Raw genomic sequence first — 21,911 nt, 5'->3', positions numbered from 1 at the left:
CAAAGCAATAATTATATCTATTTCTGTTCTCTGCAAACCACTGTGAAGGGCATGGCAGAGAGCACTCCACAAAACAACACACATTATGCTTTCTTCTTAATGAGAAGTCATTTCTGTATACAAGAAAAAAATAATTGCTAAAATTGAGGCCTGTGGAACACCTTAACTTATTTATTTATTTATTTTCTGTCCATATAATAAAAAGTTTTAGGACATTGTCAGGAAAATTTAGATTACATTACACATATACAGTAAAATATTTACATTCTTTCATAACAACATATGGATCAGACCCATGTCTGTACACATTATTTTTCAAAAGGGCACTACAAGTAGATTCCTCTATAGTGTAACACAATTTAGCTTATATTTATAATAGTACAGTACACATAATACAGTGTATAATTACATTCTTTCATACGACTGGTAGATTGGAGACATTGTCTATATACACTGTTTTCCAAGATGGCACTACAATTTAAAGTCCTCTATAGAGTAACAACACTTCTCTATTAATAATTGCTTCAGTCTACTCTTTAGCATATTTAGATTTTCTTTCTTGAGTTCACAGAGTAGTGCATTGTAAAAAATTGCTACCATTCTGTGTGGACTGTGGTCCATTGCCTTTTTATTGGTCACAATTCTATGAAAATTTTCCCTTCCCCGTGTAACATAGTTGTGTACATTTCTGTTTCTCATATTAAATTCAGGATTTTGTTTCACGAACATGACTGTCTGCAGTATATAGATGGGAGTACACCGTAAGAATTTTATATTTTCTAAAGATGTCTCTACAAGGCTCTCTCTTCTTTACCTTGGCTACCATTCTTACTGCCTTTTTTTGTAATCTAAAAAGTCTATCTATATGAACTGCTGATGCCCCACCCCATATCTCAATACCATACTGAAGGTGCGGATCAACTAACCCAAAATATATTTGCTTAAAGTATCATGGTCCAAGAAGGCTGAGACCCATTTCAGTAGACACACATTTCTACTGATTTTCTTGCAAATATTATCTACATGTTCTTTCCATGATAAGTGTTCGTCAACAACGATGCCCAAAAATTTATGTGAATTTGCATATGCAAGACCCAATGGGGATGTAAATACTGTATCAGTTATGACAGCATTATAACAGTGGATGAACTTCATTATTACCATTTTGTCTTTATTTACAAGAAGCTTGTTTGCTGTAAGGTATGCGGACAGAGTATTGAAACTGACCTCGGTACTTTTAGCTGCAGACTGCATATCACTGCCACAGCCGATGAAGGATATGTCATCAGCATAGCTTACAACCATGCAATTTTGGGGTTCATATAAGTTATTTACATATACAAGGAACAGAAAAGGCCCTAGTATGCTTCCTTGAGGCACACCACATTGAAGTGTCCTGAAGTTTGATTTGGTTGTTAGGAGCTGCTCATTATTTAGATAAGTTAGCTTTACACACTGTTTCCTGTCTTTCAAATAGGAGGTAAGTAGTTTCGAGGCTAGTCCTCTCAACCCGTACTCTTCTAGCTTACACAGAAGAATGGTATGATTCACAGTATCAAATGCTTTACTCATATCTAGGAAAGTGCCTATTACCTTGTCACTTTTGTCCAGCTTATTTAATATTTCATGTATAAAAGATGCTACTGCTGTTGTAGTAGATCTCCCTTTTCTAAATCCATGTTGTAGGTTGTTTAACAGATTGTGTTTGGTGAAATATGATTCAACTTGATTTAGTATTACTCTCTCTAACAATTTTCCTAGTTCTGAGGTTAATGATATTGGCCTGTAGTTTTTAGTGTCAGTTTTTAATCCCTTTTCAGTAATTTTCAAAAGGTCAGGGAATACTCCATTTCTGAGGGAGGTACTTATCAAGTGAGTCAGGGGTTTCACTAATTCATCGCTGCATTCCTTTAGCAGTTTAGGAGAAATGTCATCCCAGCCACAAGACATTTTTGATCGAAGTGCTGATATGATTGCTAGGATGTCCCTCTCAGTAATGCCGTGGATGTAAAAGGACTGGCTAGATTTTCCAAGACTAAAATTTTGTGGCTTGACATGAACTTCATTTGTACCAACTGTACTGAACTTTTGTATAAATTTCTCACACCCTTCTTTTGGGTCATTTATTTCTTCACCATTTTCTTTTAATGTTATGTTGCTGTGTTCATAAGAATTCTGTTTCCCACTTTCTTTATGCATTATTTTCCAGGCAGTTTTACTGATACAGCTAGAGTTCCTTATTTCAGAGGTATATTTCTGTGCTTTTAGGTTAGTCAAGGACTCTCTGTATGTTTTTCTGAGCAGTTTATATGTTGTTGAGAAATATTGTAGTTTAGTATCTCTAAAAAGTATATAGCAATCTTTCATTTTCTCCCTCAGTTCAATAATTTCAGAAGGGAGATTCTCGGCTTTATGGTTTACAGCTTTATTTACTTTTTCAACTAAAGGACAGGTTTGATTTAAAGTGTTACTGAATAACTTATAAAAATATTCCCATTTTTCATTCACTTCAGTTGCATTGTACACTGGTTCCCATTTTTCATTCCCTAGTGCCATCTTAAGTTTAGAATAATTAAATTTTCTTTTATATATAACTTTATCACTTTCAGTTACATCTATGTTCCCTACATCAGTTTCCATAGTAAGGGCTCTGTTATCACAAATGTAGTTTTCTAAGGTGTTTACATTTGCTTTCTCTTTTCCTACATTTGTGAGAACATGGTCAATACATGTCTTTGTATTTGCAATGACTCTTCTAGGTTCTGAATTCATTTGTTTAAAGTTATAACACTGTAATACATCCATATAGCACAAATAGTTAACACTATTGTTTAATGAGTCTATGTTGATGTCTCCAACAAGCAACAAGTGTTTTTTATATACTGCTGTCCCCTCCAGCAAGTCCTCTAGGCAATGTAGAAACTCTTCTGTGTTACTTCCAGGTGACCTATACAGTGCTGCTATAATAAGGCTGTTGTTTCCGTACTTCAGGTTTACTGCTGCAACCTCAAATATCATTTCAGTACTCAGATCATCTATCCATTTAACTTTTTCACATTTTACATCATTTCTACTATAAATGCCTACCCCACCACTTTTGTGTGTCTTTCTGCAGTACAAGTTTATAAGTTTGTAATTTTTTAGCCTGTAACCATATGCTTCCTCTTCCTTGCATCCCGATTCACTCGCTAGGAAGAGGTGTGGCTTAGTTTCATTTAGGTAAACACTCAGCTGCTCTGTTTTATTAGTTACATACTGGACATTCTGATATGCAAGGCTTAATTTATTATGCTTTCCCCTAAAAAAACATCAGTCTACTTTGTGACTGAGAATTCTGTTTAAATCATCTTTTTCTTTGATAATTTACCATATTTTGTCACACAAGAAATTTTTGCCTTCAAAATTTAGGTGCATACCATATCTGGTATGTAGGCTTCTTTTCAGTTTACCTATATTTAATATTTTACATTTGCCAAAATGAGCACATATTTGTTTCATTTTAATGTTTGTTTTTTGAATCAACTTATTTATACACGAATTGTACATGAGACCATACCTGTGAGGCAGCATTGTAATAATGGTGTTTCATGATTTATTTGCTTCTAGGAAGTTTTCCAGGCTTGCTAGGCAATTTCGTTCTTCATTTCTTGCGATGTCATTGGCACCAGCTATACACACTACATATTCATTCTCTTCTTTCTTGTTTCCCTGCAGGTCGACATCAGTAACAGATTTCGTACTTGCACCTGGTTTCACTATTCCTATTGCTTGGATATCTTTGTAATTGTCCTGTGAAACACTCGCCAAATTTCTGCCGTGGCTGTCTGTTAATAAGAGAAATTTGTACCTTTTTCGACGGTTTGACGGTCGTATTTTTTACCGTTTTTTTGTTAGTTTTGCCACTGCATAGTTCATGAAATTCGTTTTCGCCACATTTCACACTTTCAAATTTACCACTGTTGGTTTCTGGTAAGAGCTGAGGCACAGGTAGGGCAAATCTAACTGTTTTGTGTGGGTTTTCACTTTTTTTGCTGTGAAGATTACTTTTTGTAACGTTTTCCATAAGAGTGTGCCACTCAAATTTACCTCATATTTCGATCCAGTCACTTGACTACAGTTTTCGGAATAAAGGATATTAAAATTGTTTTCACACTCGAAACTTGGTTTACTCACTGTAGGTGACATTTTTTTCGCCTTGTGCTTTACATTTGCCGTTTACTGTCTTCCATTCCATCGACTTATAGTTACTAACTTTTGGCAGTACACCCATGCTTTGTTTCGACCTAAGCTCCATATTTTCATGCCTTAGGCTGTCATTTTCTCTTCTTAATCCTAAGATTACTGATTGTAAACTTGAAATACGTTCACTATACATTTTAAGTTCATCTTAGCACTTCACACAAGCGATCTTTTTAACTACATCACTGTAATTTAGTTTAGCAGTAATATCATGTACATCTGTACTTGCTGCCAAATTGTTACAAAAAAAAAAAAAAAGTGAATCTGGTGTTTATTTTCTTCCATGTTCTTTTTTTCTGTTACCTGAAAATAATACTCCAAATATGTGTTGATGCATTCATTTGGCAAGCCCCTTACACCATACTATTCATGCTTTTAAAATTAACTCTGAGGTTTTCGTTTGATTGTCCAGTGCATTTGAAAAATATTTTGTTGGAAGCAGCTGTCACTGTTGAGCACTGCGGCCTGAAACCTTGTTCCACTCGCTGTCACAGTCAGAACTTCACGAGGTGGAAGAAGATTGAAAATAAAAAGACACCTCTTTAGGCTTAGCTTCCAACACACGGTAGTTTCTGAGAAAATGATGATCTAAGCTTTGGTGCTGGTTCATCGCTATCCTTACACTGGAAAAAATGATGATCAAAGCTGGTTCATTGGTATGCTTGCACCAGATAAAGTCAAACGTGTCAGTAGCATAGTGGTTAATAGCAAAATTTCAAATTTTTCTGTCTTGTGTTCGTATCCAGTCTTACACTTTTTTCCTTGGATATCACAAAGGCATATGACATCACATTAAATCCACCAACCACCAACAGTACCTGCATGTTGATAGCTGTCACCCCTTTCACATTCAAAAATCCCTCTCATACAGCCTAGCCACCCAGGCATGGTGTATCTGCAGTGGCAAAAACTCCCTTGCTCAGTACGCTGAGGGTCTCACCAAGGCCTTCATAGGCAGGCACTATCCCCCAGACCTAGTCTGCAAAAAGATCTCCTGTGCCATTTTCCCGCACATCCCTAGTCCTTCCACCAACCCCAAGAACCAGCCACAGACCAGCGTTCCCTTTGTCACACAGTACCACCCCGTACTGGAACAACTGAACCACATCCTTTGCCAGGGCTTTGATTACCTATCATCATGCCCTGAAATGAGAGAGATCCTACCTAAGATATTTCCCACCCCTCCTAAAGTGGTGTTTTGTTACCCATCCAACCTCCACAACATACTAGTGCATCCCTATGCCACTCCCAATCCCAACCCCTTGCCAAAAGGATCATATCCCTGTGGAAGACTCAGTTGCAAAACCTGCCCATTCCACCCATCCAGCACTTCCTGTTCCAGTCCTGTCACAGGTTTATCCTACCCTATCAGGTGCCCAGCCACCTGTGAAAGCAGTCATGTCATTTACCAACCCTGCTGCAATCGTTACACAGCTTTTTATATTGGTATGACTACCAACCAGCTGTCCATCAGGATGAACGGCCACTGCCAAACATAGCCAAGAGCAAAGTAGACCACACTATCCCTGCTATTCATTTCCCTTCACCAGCCCCTCCAGATTGCTGCTTGCACCCCAAGTGATAGTTGCATTCTGGCCCGAGATGCCGGAGCTGGCAGTCGTTTGTGAGTGAGTCTTACTGGCTTTTGATTGTGAATGGTGTGTGTCCCGTCCTCACTAGTGAAGGCTGTGGCTTACGTAAGTGTCTTTTAATCAGCCGTCTGCAACTTGACGTGTCTTCTTAATGTTGTTGATATTCACACGTGAAGTTTCTCAAAGAAGTCCACAGCAAATTTGGTTTTTGAGTCCAGAAACCCAACCAAAAGTAGGTTCCCGGTATTTTCACCCTTCTTTCACCGTGCAAGATGTGTGCCATACACCATCCCACTATCACCTACTCAAGACCTGTCACAGGCGTGTCCTACCCCATTAAAGGCAGGGCTACATACGAAAGCAGTCATGTAATCTACAAACTAAGCTGCAACCACTTTGCTGCTTTCTACATGGGCATGACAACTAACAAGCTGTCTGTTTGTGTGAATGGCCACTGCCAAACTGTGGGCTAGATAGAGCCGGATCACCCTGTTGCTGAGCGCACACACACACACACACACACACACACACACACACACACACACACACACACACACACACACACCGTTTTGCCCCAGGACCTTCACTAGTCCCTGTGTCCCACTTACTTATCTCCTTCCCTACCCCCACTCAAATGTTACACACACACATTCTATCCTGTAAATGCATCTGCATAGTCCTTAACCAATCCCTCCAGCAAATTCTTTCAGTGCTGAACCTTGCAGCCCCACATCCTGTTCCCACCACATCCCTGCAAACCCCCACAGGCAGCACCAGATTTTCCACACCACTATACTTTTATTATAAAATTATCATCTACCTGACAGTATTAAAGCAATGTAATTCAAAATGAAATTACAACAACTTGTCCTTGTGATTGATATAATTTTTAAAAAAAATTGCTTACTGAAGTGTGATGAGGGAGGAAGTGATGGATGCAAGCCACCATAATCATCAATTGTCAGCTGAAAACTTTATTAAAATATGGCAATTCCAGGGAGAAGGAGAAAGAATCAGAAGATTTAAAAAGGCAAGAAGCAGAAGCAATAGGGAAGCAGGCAGAACTGGAAGAACTACGGCAGCAGAGAGAACGAACTCAAGAGAAACTTCGAAAGCAACAACTGCAGTGAGTTCAGGAATACCTCAATAAGTAAATCGAGAATGAGTGGGAGAGAAAGCGGAGTGGAGGAGAGAATATATCTCTCTCTCTCTCTCTCTCTCTCTCTCTCTCTCTCTCTCTCTCTCTCTGTCTGTCTGTCTATCTGTTCATTATTCTGTGTGGTGTTGTCATCATTTATGAGTTGTTAATAACTTATTTCAGCTGTGATGACACTACGTTTGCTGCTGTCATTTTACCCACTTTGCTTTACTTTATTGTAGTATGTGTACAAAACAATATTCACATTATCATTCATTGCACAAGGGAGAAATAAAAATTACCAGTAATGTGCAGTAAATCATACATTGTACATTTTCCTTCTTATTTATACATATCCTAAGAATGGCGTGAAATTAACAAACCTGTAGAGTTGCATCAAGTCCTCCCTCTGTTAAAACAACTTAGCATTCATTTAATAAATAAAAATAAAAAGTAAAAATACTGAGGAATGGTACAGTAAGACCCACTGCTCCATCTCCTGCACCAGCCTCTTCTCAGTCCATTCCAGTTTCCTGCCCCAATTCCAGTCTTTTATGCACTCATTATTGGTTATTTATTTCAGTTTGTTCAGTTCATCTATTCTGTCCTTTCATTACCACTTTGTATGTCGTCCTAATCTGGATCCTCCACCTTCCCATGTACTACCCCTTTTATTTATCTCATTGATCCTGCATGTGGTGCTCTAACCTGCCCCATCCTATCACATTCCTCCACCTGCCCATCCCCTCAAAGCCCCACATGAGCTCAGGACTGGTACTTTGCTCCACTCAAATTCCACTCCAAGGGAGCTTACAGTTGCTTTGTAAGTACATGATTGGCTAACGCAGGACTCTGATCTCTTGTGGTGCTAGTTCCTCTTTCCATACCATAAGTATAATTCACCAGCTATCCTCTCCTTGGGCTCATTACTCTTTTGTGGGTACATGCATGGCAAGCATGGTGCCTTGAGCCATTGCAGTGCCTTCCTTTCCTGTACTGCAGTCCTATTGTCTGATTGCACCTTCTCTCTGACTTGGTGTGTAGGACGGCTTCTGTCTTGAGAATCTGGCTTTGCTCTTGGACACTGACTAGGGTTACTAATTCAAACTTTTTTCCATTTTTCCCAAAACGTTTGTTGACTAAGCTGTGTTCATTCTGTGGAATTGGGTTTGACACCCATCTTTTTCAAAAAGTTATGGTAATATGGGCTGTGCAGAGAAGTTCACCTATTGTGAAACACATTCCATCCACTGTTCAATTCTGTCTTATGCTCCTCTTGTCTGAGTCAGTCAAGACAGATTAGACCCCTGAAATGTAACATACTAGCCAGTCCATTGTAGGGGTCATCAGACACCTGTACAGTCGTAGGGCCTTAACAGTGTTTGGAATGCATTGTTGATGTCAGAGTTGCAAATTCCTCACATGCGCAAAGGAGTATGTACCTGTTGAGTTAGGGACGTGGGGACTCGTAGTGATGGCTGCCATGCTGGGCGTGTATTGCTGTGGTGGGGGTGACACCTGCGGGTAGAGCCCTTGTTTGCAACCATGTTGGATGATCTGCAATGAAGAGCATAAACCTTTCACACATATAGTCAGAAGGTCTCAGAATTCTCACCAGACAGAACGAACTGGTACAGTGAGGGAAGGGACAGTCAAAAGGCTTTCCTTTTACTGACGATGGCATGAGAGGAAAGCAAATTCATTAGAAATGGCGAGAAGTACTCACCTCAGTAACCAGTTTGTGACCAAACTGGTGGTGAATCGTTTTGAGTACAGAACCACTGTTCTTACATATTGACAAAAAATGTGAGGAAGTAGCATCCATTAGCAGCCTGGAAGTGGTTGTACCCTCATTAAAACAGCAGTACCTACTCAGCTACAGGCACTGGCCTGCTGTGAGAAGCTCACTGATGTCGCCATCACCTTCACTGCCCCCTCTCCACAAGAACCTCTTGTGTGGTCCAGGGTGTTATTTCTCATTGAGATATCATGTTACAGACACATGGAGGACTGTATGAAAAATTTGGAAAAATGGAGTGTCTGTTTTGTTCACTGTATGCAACTGCTGGGGGGGGGGGGGGGGGGGTGAATGAATCATAGAGTGGGTACTTCAGCTTTCAGTTTTGACTTTCAAAGAGGACATATTACCTGGAAAGGTTAAATATTGGTATCCTTCTGTAATATAAAGTGTTTCTTACCACCTTCCATGGGGTTTTAATGCTAGTGTTTTGGACAAATGTTGTCAACCCTGCATCAGCACCTCCGTATGTGGAAACTGCAGAGATAACACTCCCCATGTTCTTTGATCTATCCCATGTTAAAGAAAGGAAAAACAAGATGCAGGAAACAAAAGCCTTAACCACCTTCTGTATTCTGAGACAAAGAAAAAAATGTAAACCTTCACATCCAGTTCAAATGACCACAAACTGTACAAACACAGTAATTAAACTCTATCTATAATAAAGGTGAAGTGAACTGGTTTTCTCTCAATGGTAGGCCCAGGTGGCCCCTGAATTCTTCTGTATGTGAGGGGGACAAGACCCTTTCCCCTTTGTTCCTTCTAAACCCACTTCATGGACCTTGTTTCCCTACCCTTTGCTGGAAAAGGAGTCCAAACCATCCAGCATTGCCCAGCACAGGATAACCTTCACCTGGACTTTATTGGCAGACTGTCGCTGCCTCAGGGTACGACATTTTAGTGCTCCGTGGAGATGTGAACTGTGGGCTGCAGGACAACTCGTTCATTCTCCCTGTTTTTTTTTTATAGAAAACCAAATAACCCCCAACTACAGCTAAAACTTCACAAAGAGAACAAAAATAACAAAGAAATAGGACAAGGAAAAAACCAAAGGTGGAGGTGTACCTGACAGCATCAGTTGCACCGGAACCCTCTTCCCCTGTACCACTGAAACTGAAATTACCTATGTTGACATCATCCTTAGTCAGCATGTGGTGCAGGTAGACTGAAACATGACCCATCCTCTCACTGCCTCCCTGCCACCCCTGGGTACCTATACAACCACCATCCAGTGGACCTGTTATGTAATTTTCACCACCTTGCAGAACTCAATCACCTACTTATCTTTTATCCATCATAATGTATAGCCCTTCAGGTAACTAGGTTCCCTGAAACATACCCCTACACTATATAGCTGTTGTGCCCATTTCAAAAGTAGAGTTGGCCCTGAAAGGACATCAGCTGATGTCTGGAGTCTGGTGCGTGTGGATATTTTTAGTGATAAAGTTTAATCAGTAGAAGGTGTGGCTGTTTACATAAATGCAACTATGGATTTTACTCTCTGTAATGCCTATCTCTCTCTAGACAGGAATCTGACACATCAGGATATACTTGACTTGATCTGTTAGCTACCTCCACCTTTTCGCCTCCCATTCTATTTTGGTACTCACAACCGATTGAGGAGTGGTGACATGGTACTGCAATGGAACAGCAACAGGTAACCACAGACCTTGACTTATGCATACTAAACAGAGGCACACCATCTCATTTTAATGTGGCACGTGGAGTGTATACAGCCATTGATCTCGTGATGTGTAGCCCTAGTCTTGTCTCTTCAATCCAATCCAGCACACATGATAACTTCTGTGAGAGTTATCACTTCCAATTGTCATGACCCTCCCACACCATTACTCAACCAAGTGTCCTTGATGATGGGCCCTCAAGAAAGCAGCTTGACATGCTGCTTTCAATGCCGCCATACCATGCAGTGATACTCTACAAATGAATATGACTGCCCCATGAACCATGGACCTTGCCGTTGGTGGGGAGGCTTGCGTGCCTCAGTGATACAGATGGCCGTACTGTAGGTGCAACCACAACGGCGGGGTATCTGTTGAGGGGCCAGACAAACATGTGGTTCCTGAAGAGGGGCAGCAGCCTTTTCAGTAGTTGCAGGGGCAACAGTCTGGATGATTGACTGATCTGGCCTTGTAACATTAACCAAAATGGCCTTGCTGTGCTGGTACTGCGAACGGCTGAAAGCAAGGGGAAACTACAGCCGTAATTTTTCCCGAGGACATGCAGCTTTACTGTATGCATGGAGAGCTGCATCAAACCAGTCTCAGGACTGAAGACCACAACAACAACAATGACTTGATACAGGATACAACTACTTCAGTACTAGACAGTAAAAACAAAGAATGATGATTACACTTCCTGTAGCAACATGTGATTTGGAGCATGAGTGAAACTTAATACAAAATGTATAACTACAGACTCATAAGTCTCAGGAATGTTCTGTGTACATTGCTTGAATGAGTGGTGAACTGATGGCTGTGTTGGATTCTTGAGACAAGGGATCTTTTGTGCAACAGCCAGTGTGGATTTAGAGATAGTTGATCCACAACTGATGACTTAATTTGACTGAAGTCTGCTACATAGACAACTTTTTCCCATCACCCATACCTCACTGCTGTCTCTTTGACTTCAGGAAGGTCTATAGCACATCACAGTATACGAATGGGGCTTTAGATCCCCCACCCTTCTTCTTTCTCTCCAGTTGTTTTCGTCCAAGTTGAGGCATCCTATAATACACTCCATATATTAGGAAATGGACTTCCATAGGGTTCTGTGCTCAGTGTGACCGTTTCTCTGATAGCAATTAATGGGCTTGCAGTGGCTGTGGGGTGTATAGTCTCACTGGCCTGTTTGGTTTACTGCCACTGTATGTGCCTGACTTTTGTGTTTCCTACTGTTCTTCAGTCATGAACGTTGCTGAACCCCAGATGCAAGGTGCCATAAGGAAAGCACTATCCATAGCTCTCACACATGACTTCCAGTTTTTCACCACAAAGACACTTGTTTGTACTTCTGCCAATGTAGAACCATTCATTCAGATTCAGAACTTTCCTTTTGTTATGATCTACTAAAGTCATATCATGTTTGGGACTTTTATGTGATGCTTGGTTGATGTGTCTACTGCATATGTACCAACTTAAAAAGAAGTACCCGTTAAAACTCAATACGCTCTACTACCACAATCGCATCTTATGATGCGTGAACTATTCCATCCACTTGCATCTGTGCAGAGTACTAGTCCTATCCTGACTGGTTTACAGGTGTCTTGCTTGTAGATCAGTGTAGTCACTTCGACATTACAACTTCTGGACCTGGTTCAGCAGTGCGGGATCCAGCTGGCAGCTGGCAGCTGGCACCTTTCAGACTAGACTTTTGGGCAGCCTCCTGGTCGAGGCTAGGATTTCTCCTCCATGGATGAGACATCACCAATTACTACTGAAGTATGCAGAATATGCTCACAGCTGTGCTGAACACTCAGCTCACCATATCCTTTTCCGTAACACACAGATTTGCTTCCCTTAGGGGTGATCCAGGTCTGGTGTTCCAGCAGTACTTTGTCTGGAGTATCTTTGTTATGACCTTCACCTCTCACCATTGTACCCTCTCATCATGTTATCTCTGCAAATGCTCTCTGGTGCATACCTTGTCCAAAAATCTGACTGGACCTTTCTACTTTACCAAATGATATGATGGACAACTCAGTGGTTGAGTCTCTCAGTTCTTGGTGAATTCCTTGATTCAACAGTCATCTGTAATGACAGCTCAAATGTCGACACATGTTTTTGGGATCATGAACAACATTCAATACCATCTGAGTGAATTGTTTTACAGCATAATTAGTGGCCACTTTCCAATCCCTTCCTTATATTTGCATTTGCACACACAAAAGTGTCATCATTTAAGCAGCCTGCAGACAATAGGCCAATGCTATCCTAGAAACTCATATGTTTTGACCATTCACAATCTTATTTCTTGCCTCGGCAATATTGGGACCTTGACTGTATTCCTGTGTGTCCCAAGTAATCTAGCGATTCTTGAAACAATCTTGTTGGCTAGTTAGCAAAGAAAGCTACTGAGATGAAACTCTGGAAATGAGAATACTGGGATCCAGCTTGCAATTGACTATGTCTTCAACTTTTGGTGGCTTGGAATAAAGAATGGCTCATTATGGCCACTACGAACAAGCTCTATACCATTAAGGAGTCCACAAGTACAAGACCTCCTTCTCCTCCTCATCCTTCTCGAAGGAAATGTACTGTCATTTGCTGGCCGTGTATCGTCTGTACCTGACCAACTCGTGGCCACATGTTCAGGTGAGAGTATTCACCCCATTGTTGTAACAGGAAAAAGAAAGAAAAGGAAAGTCTGTCATTGGGTTATATCCTGTTAAGAGAGCCCCAACTTCACTGCTTCTCAATGAACATTGCAACTTGACAACTCTTTATCTCTACTGTTAAGTCCACATCATAGTTTTACATTTTATACAAGAGAGTGGTTTGTGTACACTCATTGAAAGCTTATCTCTATGATCCCATTTCCTTTTTTCCATTCTATGATGTGAACATTCAGCCAGTATTCTACAGTGAAGTGGGGTCTGCTGAACGGTTTTAGAAGTTAACTTCCCGCTGCAGAATAGACCTGTGGAGTAAAGCAGGAGTGAGGGGGAGGGGGGGGGGGTTGCTAGGGTCGCTCTCTGGCTGCCTCATTGCAGTTTCTTGTCTTTTGCTGTTTTCCTTCCTTGCCTCTACTATTCACCCAGCTCTCTGCCTTAGATGATGCCACAAAGATCAAACTAGCAGGTCATCCTTTCTCTCTCTCTCTCTCTCTCTCTCTCTCTCTCTCTCTCTCTCTCTCTCTGTGTGTGTGTGTGTGTGTGTGTGTGTGTGTGTGTGTGTGTGTTTTTCGTATAATTTTTCATGTTGATCCTGTTGTTCATAAGTCATTTATTTATGGTTTATTTAGCCAGGGGTTCCCAGACTTTGTACTGTGCACCACTTGGCATTTTTTAGAAATTTTGGTGTACCACTATGGCTTGTTCACTTTTTAATGAACTGTGAGCTGGTGGGGATTGGGGGGAGGGGGGGGGGGGGTGGAAGGTTGAGCGATGTCTGCCACTGGAGTGAGGAACAGAATGTGGTGAATAATTTTGACCATTTTGCCCAGTGTTGACAATACACTTATGGTTTTTGCATCGTGCTGCCAGCTACTGTGTATGGTGGAAATGTGACACACAGGTAATAAGGTTTTGTGGAAGGACTATTTTACAGAGTCATTCACATTCACATGCGGTACTTACTTGTCACAAATAATATGAAATTAAACTAAACTGGTTCTGATACAAATATCCAGTGTTAAGAGAGGAATGACATTTAAATATTTATCGAACTTTTGGATCACAAATAATGTAAACCAGTTGTGCAAGAGAGTAATAAACTGAACATGGACTAAAATAAATCAGTGGCCAAAAAGCACAAATATTTAGAATCATATCAAACTTTGGTGGTAAATCAGACTTCAAAATCAGTATGTAGTCATTCTGCAAATTTAGATTATGATGAAAGAACACTACGTGTATCAGTTGGAAGCAAGTTGCTGTTTATCTTTATCACAGTTTCAGAGTCTGGCTAGATTGAGCTCAAATTGGCTCGCAAGTCTTCTTCAGCACTAAGTCTGTTTCTATATTTATTTTTAATGTACAGAAGCTCAGGAAGCCCATTTTTCATCCATGTAAGCAGTAACAAACAGTGCCAAAAATCAGATTACTTGTTTGGAAAGAGAACGGTGTTGTGGTTTTGTTCCCACCCAAAAAGAAAACAGTTTTGTTTTTGAAAACATCTTCCATTCAGATGTCATTACTCATGTCAACGAAAGTTTATTTCATGATTACTTCTTCTGTTACCTTTCGTTAAAATTGATTTCTTACCTAGTCATATTTTGTTTAATCTTTGGGAAAGTACTTTCCAAAACTTTTCTGAATGATCTCTAGTTGTGTAACAGTGTCTTGAAATAAATCTTTCATTGTCTTCCAAAAATGATGTAAGAGTAGGGAATGTGAAAAAGTTATTATTCAGTACTTGTGAACTAAAGACAATATTTTGTTATCTGCTTAGAGAGCTGTTGGGCCTTGTCCTTGTAGCCCCATATTCAAAATGTGAAACCCGTCAAGGATATCAGCTATATAGGGCAATCTTGATAACGACTGATCATCAGCAAAACAGTTCTTCATGTCACTGTTTTTGCAACTGAGAATCATAGAAGCCACGAACCTCAGTTCCGATATCCGGCTTAAAATCTTGCCAAGAGAGAGCCATCTTCCGTCAGTATGAAAAAGTGAACTTTTTAATTTATTTCCCACATCTTCACAGAATAGCGTGAACAGCCATGAGTCTAGAGTCATTGCTTTAATTAAGTTTATAACCTTTCCAGCATCTGTCAAAACCATATGAAGTGTTTGTGTCATTTCCTTAGAAGCCAATGCTTCTCGGTGTATCGTATAGGGTGTGCTTCGACAATTGGGTGCAACTATTTTCACTTTTGCTGCCAGCTCTTTCAGTGACTGTACATTGCCTTGGCTCTGTCTGTACAAATATCAACACTTTTTGCCAAGGAATACCTACTTTTTACAGATGAAAGTCAGTCATATTGAATATGTTGTGTACTGGAATATTTGATTCAAATGGTTTGCAAAATAAAAACTCTTCTCTTAATTCTTCATGATAGCCAAAATGTACAAAAGTGAGGATCTAAGCCTTGTTTGTGCCATCTGTAATCTCGGGTACTTGAAGAGTGATATAAGTGCACTCTTACATTCGTAATAACAATGTTTCTTTGGTATCGGAAGACGTGTTTGGCAGTAAGAGAGGTTTGCCAATTGTGTGAGGTTTTCCTTCCTTTGCAATTCTAAAACTAACCATGTATGAGGCTTTTATCAAGTTCATATCAGTGTTAACAAAATTTGCCATTCATACAGATTCATTTTTACAAAGCATAAATTTCCTTTAAAAAATCTATAGGTTTACCAATCGTGCTTTGATTTGAAAGCATTTCTAAGCTTGCAATGCATTGATGAAGTGGATTATCACTGGTTTCTGTGCCAACCTTTACTGCAAAAGACAAATTGTGAGTAACTTTTTACATAAATGACTTTCCACAGAGCATCAAGCATGGACAAACAATATTGTTTGCAGATAACTTAAATGTTCTAATCAGTGACAAATCACCAGATGCACTGAAAGAAAAAGCCGAACAAACACTGAACATTGTACGTGTGTGGGCATCCAATAATAAACTAACACTAAATTTAAAAAAAAGAAATGCTGTTAACTTCTGTGTCTCCAATAAACCACACTATAACAACTTTAAGTTAAACGATGAAACTATAGGATGTGTAGATTACACAAAATTTCTTGGTATGCATGTTGACAGTCAGAGTGGGAAGAACATATTAAAATACTTACTCTGCAGTCAGAATTCTAAGAACATAGCATGTTGTAGCGATTCTGTTAGTGTGATACTACATGTGTCAGATCTGTATATTTTTCTTATATCCACTCTGTTATTACCTATGGAATAATATTTTGGGGATTCAATGGTAAAAATATTCAAATAGTTTTCAAATTACAGAAAAGAGCAATTCGTATAATAACCAGGAGTGGCAGTGGGGCTCACTGCCTTGAACATTTCCAAAAGCTGGAAATCCTAACTGTCTCCTGTGAATACATTTTTCAAAGTATTATGTATGTAAAAAAAAAATAATAATAATATTGACTGCTATGTTAAAAATTCTGTAGTACACAGCTATGAAACTAAAAACCAGTACAATCTGCATCTAGAGAGGGAAAAATAAAGTTAAAACTTAGCAGAGCTTGTTGTACAATGATGTTAAATTATATAATAAAATACCCCAAAATCTAAAAGATATTGACACAATTGGACAGTTCAAAACAAAACTAAAAAATTTTTATTAAATAAAAGTTATTATGCAGTAACAGACTATCTGAATTAAAACATGAAGCATAATTAAAGTAGCCTGCATTGTAATACTTGAGGAAATAATTATAATATGAAATCTAGAATTTTACAGTACTATAAGAAAATTACATAAGGATATAAAACTAATGCAAGATACTTTAAAAATGTGTGTAAATATTAATTTTATGTGTATAAATTGTAGGTATATTGTATTGCATATGATTTTGCTGACGAAATCCACACAATGTAAATTGTTACATGGATTAATAAAGAAATCAGTCAATTAATCCTTGCGATTAGGTGTTGGTTTAAGTTTTTTAACTGCATACTTGGAGGTAGGAGGAGCTTGCTTCGTTAAATAACACTTCATGGTTAACTTAAAACACAATGACGTATGTCACACAATCACAGTTACAGTGGTCAAGAATCAGTTTATTGTAACACTCCAGTTCCAGACACAAACTTTCTTCACATCACAATGTCATTTAACGTAACGTCCAGCAATGTGACACTAACAACAATTAACCGTTCACTGTGTAATGCCTACTGCAGCACGACACATTAGTGCACTGTGTAAGTTGGCAGTAGTCGCAAAACGGCATGAAAACTTTTGTATAACCACTAACAAGGCCCAATCAGAGTATCGTAAATGTCAAAACAAGCTGAATCACTCCTGGTCAAGGCAGCAATGATTAATGAAGGAAGTGGTGGTAAGCATACAGTCTGATCTTCGTGTGTCCTTCATACACTCTGAAACAAACATTATGTGTTAAATCCATTTTCTTTAATATTATCTAGATTCTAGTTTTATCAATCAGTTTTCTCATTGTCGTTTTTCTTTAAAAATAAAGTAAAATAATAGTATAATTTTACTTACATAAGAAGCAGTCAAATGAAAATGGACATGTGGAAAAGAAGTGAGTAAACTTTATTATTTCAGAAGTAATCGCCATAATTCTTAATACATTTGCCCTATGGGTCAATCCATACCAAGTGGTCCAAGGAAAAAATAATTGGTTGCTTGACCATCTCAGAAAAATTTTATATTTGCTGGGTGAATTCCCCAATATTTGGTAGTCACAAAAATATTTTTAAAAAAATTATTGTTTATTATTTTGAAATGGCAGCCATATTTGTTCCAGGCCGCATGCGTTTTTTTCGTATTTGCAAGCATCTACATTTTTTACAGTTATTCAGTAGTGAATTGTCCTAAGCCTTTCAGATAAAATACATTCAGTTCAACACACTCTGGGCTACAAATTAACATCATTATCACTTAGCTGAATGTATTCTTTAATATGTTTTACTAGTTCAAAGTTATCAGCCACAAATTAAAAAAAAAAATACCTCAATTTTTGAACAATAGTTTTCCAAAGAAAGATTAAATTCTCAGCTTTAATATTTTTTCTGCTATTACACTGTATAGTATAGTTACTTTTTACAGTATGTCAATGGTCAGCAGCTTACACTGTAAAAAATACACTATGTTAAAAAATGGATTTTTTTTTAAATTTTTCCGTTTTGTCGTCAGCAATATCTTTGTTGGGGGACCAGATAAAAATCTTAAAATTTCACAGTAGACCTGTATGATATCAAACTTCATTATTAATTTCAAGGTTTGCTTTTTGTCTTTCAAAAATTTTCTTTTAGCTTTTGCAGTAAAATGATGCATTTTCAGATTTTAAAGGTTAGCCACCAACACTCCAAAAAACTCTTCTCGTGATTTTATGACTGTCACCATTTCAGTTCTGTCTTGTGTCATCCATTGTTTGTATTTTGTATTGTCAGGCATTAAATCGTCTTCTTCGGATTCTTCAAACATGTCAAGTAAGGCTTGTTTGCCTGGACAATCTTTACATTTTCCCTTGATCATACAATTGTAACTGTCAGTAATGCATACCATAACTTCCAAAAGGTCTTTATAGTCGATTGGCCCCATCTATCATCAACTTTACGTGATGATGGCACACACACGCACACGCACACACACACACACACACACACACACACACACACACACACACACACACACACATTATGGGTGCCAGATGCCCCTGCAACAATACACCATCTTGGTCTCAACTCGCAAAACTTTGATCTTCCAACTTTAATGTCAGGATTTACTTTTTTAAATTCAGTGAACAGTTCATTTAAATTGCAGAACATTAACCTTTTTTGCCAGATATCAAATGGCTGTTATTGTCATCATCATAATACTTAATAACTTTATTGATTGTGTTTTCGTCTACCAAATTATATGCACTTTTCTTTTGTAATGCTGGTCAAATTCCCTGTTCTTTTACTAATTGCCTTGTCAATTTAACAAGACATTCTGACACATTAAATTCATCACTAACTTTTGCTCGACTCTAAGAATTCAGCAGTAAACTGATAATCTTAATTTTATCCTCTTTGTTTGAAGTACCGCATTTAATTTTTAGTTTTTCTATCAAATCATCATATTCGGTTGGTGAAGTTTTAGTACTTCCATCTGTTTTAGTACAAATTGTATTTTGAAATGAAACTTCCAAATTCTTTTTGGCTGTAGCTGCCACTTTCTCAGTTTTTGTATTCAAGGCACTTGGTCTTTTATCTTGACTTAGTTTTCTAATTTTACTAGCAGGCGATACAAGCTGTATCTACTTTTTTAATGGTTGCTGATAAGTCACAAAATTCTGTATCTGAGGTTTCACTATCCTTTCTCTTTTGAATTACAAATATCTTAGAATAACATGTTGGACACAATGATTTTCCTGGTATGAGATTGACAAAAGAGCTTTTATTTTTAGAATAATGATCAAATGTTATTTCTTGCAGACCTTTTGCTATAGGTTTCTTATGTTTCTCAAAAGAGTTCATGCAAGACTGACCAAAAAGGTGATAAAAATTTCTTAAGTATTTCATTTCATGGTACTTGCATGTTGATTTGACCTCTGGGCCGACTCGTAAGTAAAACAACACTTTTTCTTCTTCACTGTAATCTTCGATTAAAGTAATGTCTTTAGGATACACTACATACACACTTTTATGACATGCTTCATTAATAATAACACCAACAGAACACTGACACTCCATCTTTCAACTGCACACTTCAAGAACTTCTAGCTAAATTAGTGTGAGTATATAATTGTTGGTGTAAGGGGGAAGACAATAGTCAGACTTGTATAGGCTTGCAGATGCAATTGTTAGCCTGCTGAAACAATTACCGCAGCATTATTTTGGCAAATAATCATTAGCTAGTGTAATGTGGTGTGTTACATTATGCAGTTGGTATACTTTATTTGATTAGCCTACCAGATATTGCAGATGTTAAAAAAAGTATTTTCGACTCATGTTTGTAATCCTTTTTCCATAACTTCCAATTGAATCTCAAAGCTGAAATTTATACTGAAGTTTGATATCATAAAGGTCTATTACCTGTGAAATTTAAGATTTTTATCTGGTCCCCCAACAAAGATATTGCAGGCCACAAAATGGAAAAATAAAAATAAAATCAATTTTTAAAATAGCGTATTTTTTAGGTGTAAGCTGCTGACCATTGATATTCTATAAAAAGTAACTATACTATACAGTGTAATAGCAGAAAAAATATTAAAGCTGAGAATTTAATCTTTCTTTGGGAAACTACTGTTCAAAAATTGAGGGTTTTTTTTTATTTTTAAATTTGTGGCTGATAATTTTGAACTGTCAAAAATATGTTAAAGAATACGTTCAGCTAAGTGATAATGATGTTAATTTGTAGCCCAGAGTGTGTTGAACTGAATGCATTTTATCTGAAAGGCTTAGGACAATCCACTACTGAATAACTGTAAAAAAATGTAGATGCTTGCAAATACGAAAAAAATGCATGTGGCCTAGAACAAATATGGCCGTCATTTCAAAATAATAAACAATAATTTTTTTAAAAAAATATTTTTGTGACTACTAAACATTGGGGGAAACAAATACTAACAAATAGATAGAGGGGCTGGCCAGTACTTACCTCAGCTCAGTACAGCCAATAGATACACAAAAAACAGAACCAAAAATTTACGTTCCTAGCTTTCGGAACAAATGTTCCTTCATCAGGGAGGAGAGAGGGGAAAGAAAGGGAAGAAGGGAAAGTAGATTCAGTTACACACAACCCAGGTTATGAAGCAACAGGGAAAGGAAAACAGGGAGGGTAGCAAGGATGGAGGCATGGTTGTCAGAGGAAGCCAAAGATATTCTACTGTAAGTACTGTGCCAGCTTCAAACCAAAGAGGATGCATACAGAAGTAAAGAGGTATATAGTATAAAGATAAACACAACTATGTAGGATGAAAAGATGCGTGAATGGCTAAAGAGGAAAGGGAAAGAGGAGAAGACTGAGGAGTAAATGGGAGTGAGGTGGTTTAACGTAGGTTCAGTCCAGGGGGATGGCGGGATGAAAGGATGTGTTGGAGTGCAAGTTCCCATCTCCGCAGTTCAGAGGGACTGGTGTTGGGTGGGAGAAGCCAAATGGCACATACAGTGTAGCAGGTTCCTAGGTCCCTAGAATTATGCTGGAGGGCATGCTCCGCTGCTGGGTATTGGACATCTCAAAAAATATGAATAATTTAACAGACGAACTGTCCGCCTAGGAGATGTCCAAAAAATATGAATAATTTAACAGACGAACTGTCCGCCTAGGAGATGTTTCTGTTTTTTGTGTATCTATCGGCTGTACTGAGCTGAGGTAAGTACTGGCCAGCCCCTCTATCTCTTTGTTAGTATTTGTTTCGCATCTTTATATGAGATTTTCCATTAAACATTGGGGGAATTCACCCAGCAAATACAAAATTTTTCTTAGATGGTCAAGCAACCAGTGCTGGACTACTTGGTATGGATTGACCCCTATTGTCAGACAAGATGTTGAATGCCTTCATGGAAAAATGTTTGTGGTTGCCCCTGGAACCATGATTGTATCCATATGTGTAACTCTTCATTTGAAGCAAATGGACAGCCATGAATGTTTATCTTCAGAGCTCCAAAAATATGGAAATCGCATGAGGAGGAATCAGGATTGCATGAAAGTCATTTCAGGTCTTCTCAGCGAAACTTGGGCAGTGTAACCAAATTCACCCTGACAACATGTGGGTGGGCATTTTGGTGACAGGTTGTTTTGACTACCCTTAAAGGGTTTCTGTGGGAAGCC

At 38.5% G+C, this 21,911-nt stretch overlaps 1 protein-coding gene across 10 annotated transcripts in view; it reads left to right on the top strand.

Moving 5' to 3' along the window:
- The window catches only part of LOC126419883 (trichoplein keratin filament-binding protein), a 791,911-nt gene that overhangs the window by 692,293 nt on the left and 77,707 nt on the right, over positions 1-21,911 (top strand). For all 10 annotated transcript variants that reach the window (XM_050087142.1, XM_050087143.1, XM_050087140.1 and 7 more), the window contains one exon: positions 6,829-6,957. In XM_050087142.1, the coding sequence (XP_049943099.1) occupies positions 6,829-6,957 (129 nt within the window). The remainder of the gene's footprint in view (positions 1-6,828; positions 6,958-21,911) is intronic.

The sequence above is a fragment of the Schistocerca serialis genome, chromosome 9 (assembly GCF_023864345.2).
Source record: "Schistocerca serialis cubense isolate TAMUIC-IGC-003099 chromosome 9, iqSchSeri2.2, whole genome shotgun sequence".
Lineage (NCBI taxonomy): Eukaryota > Metazoa > Arthropoda > Insecta > Orthoptera > Acrididae > Schistocerca > Schistocerca serialis.
Note: the sequence above shows the minus strand (reverse complement) of the source record. Positions and strands in the feature narration are given on the sequence as shown.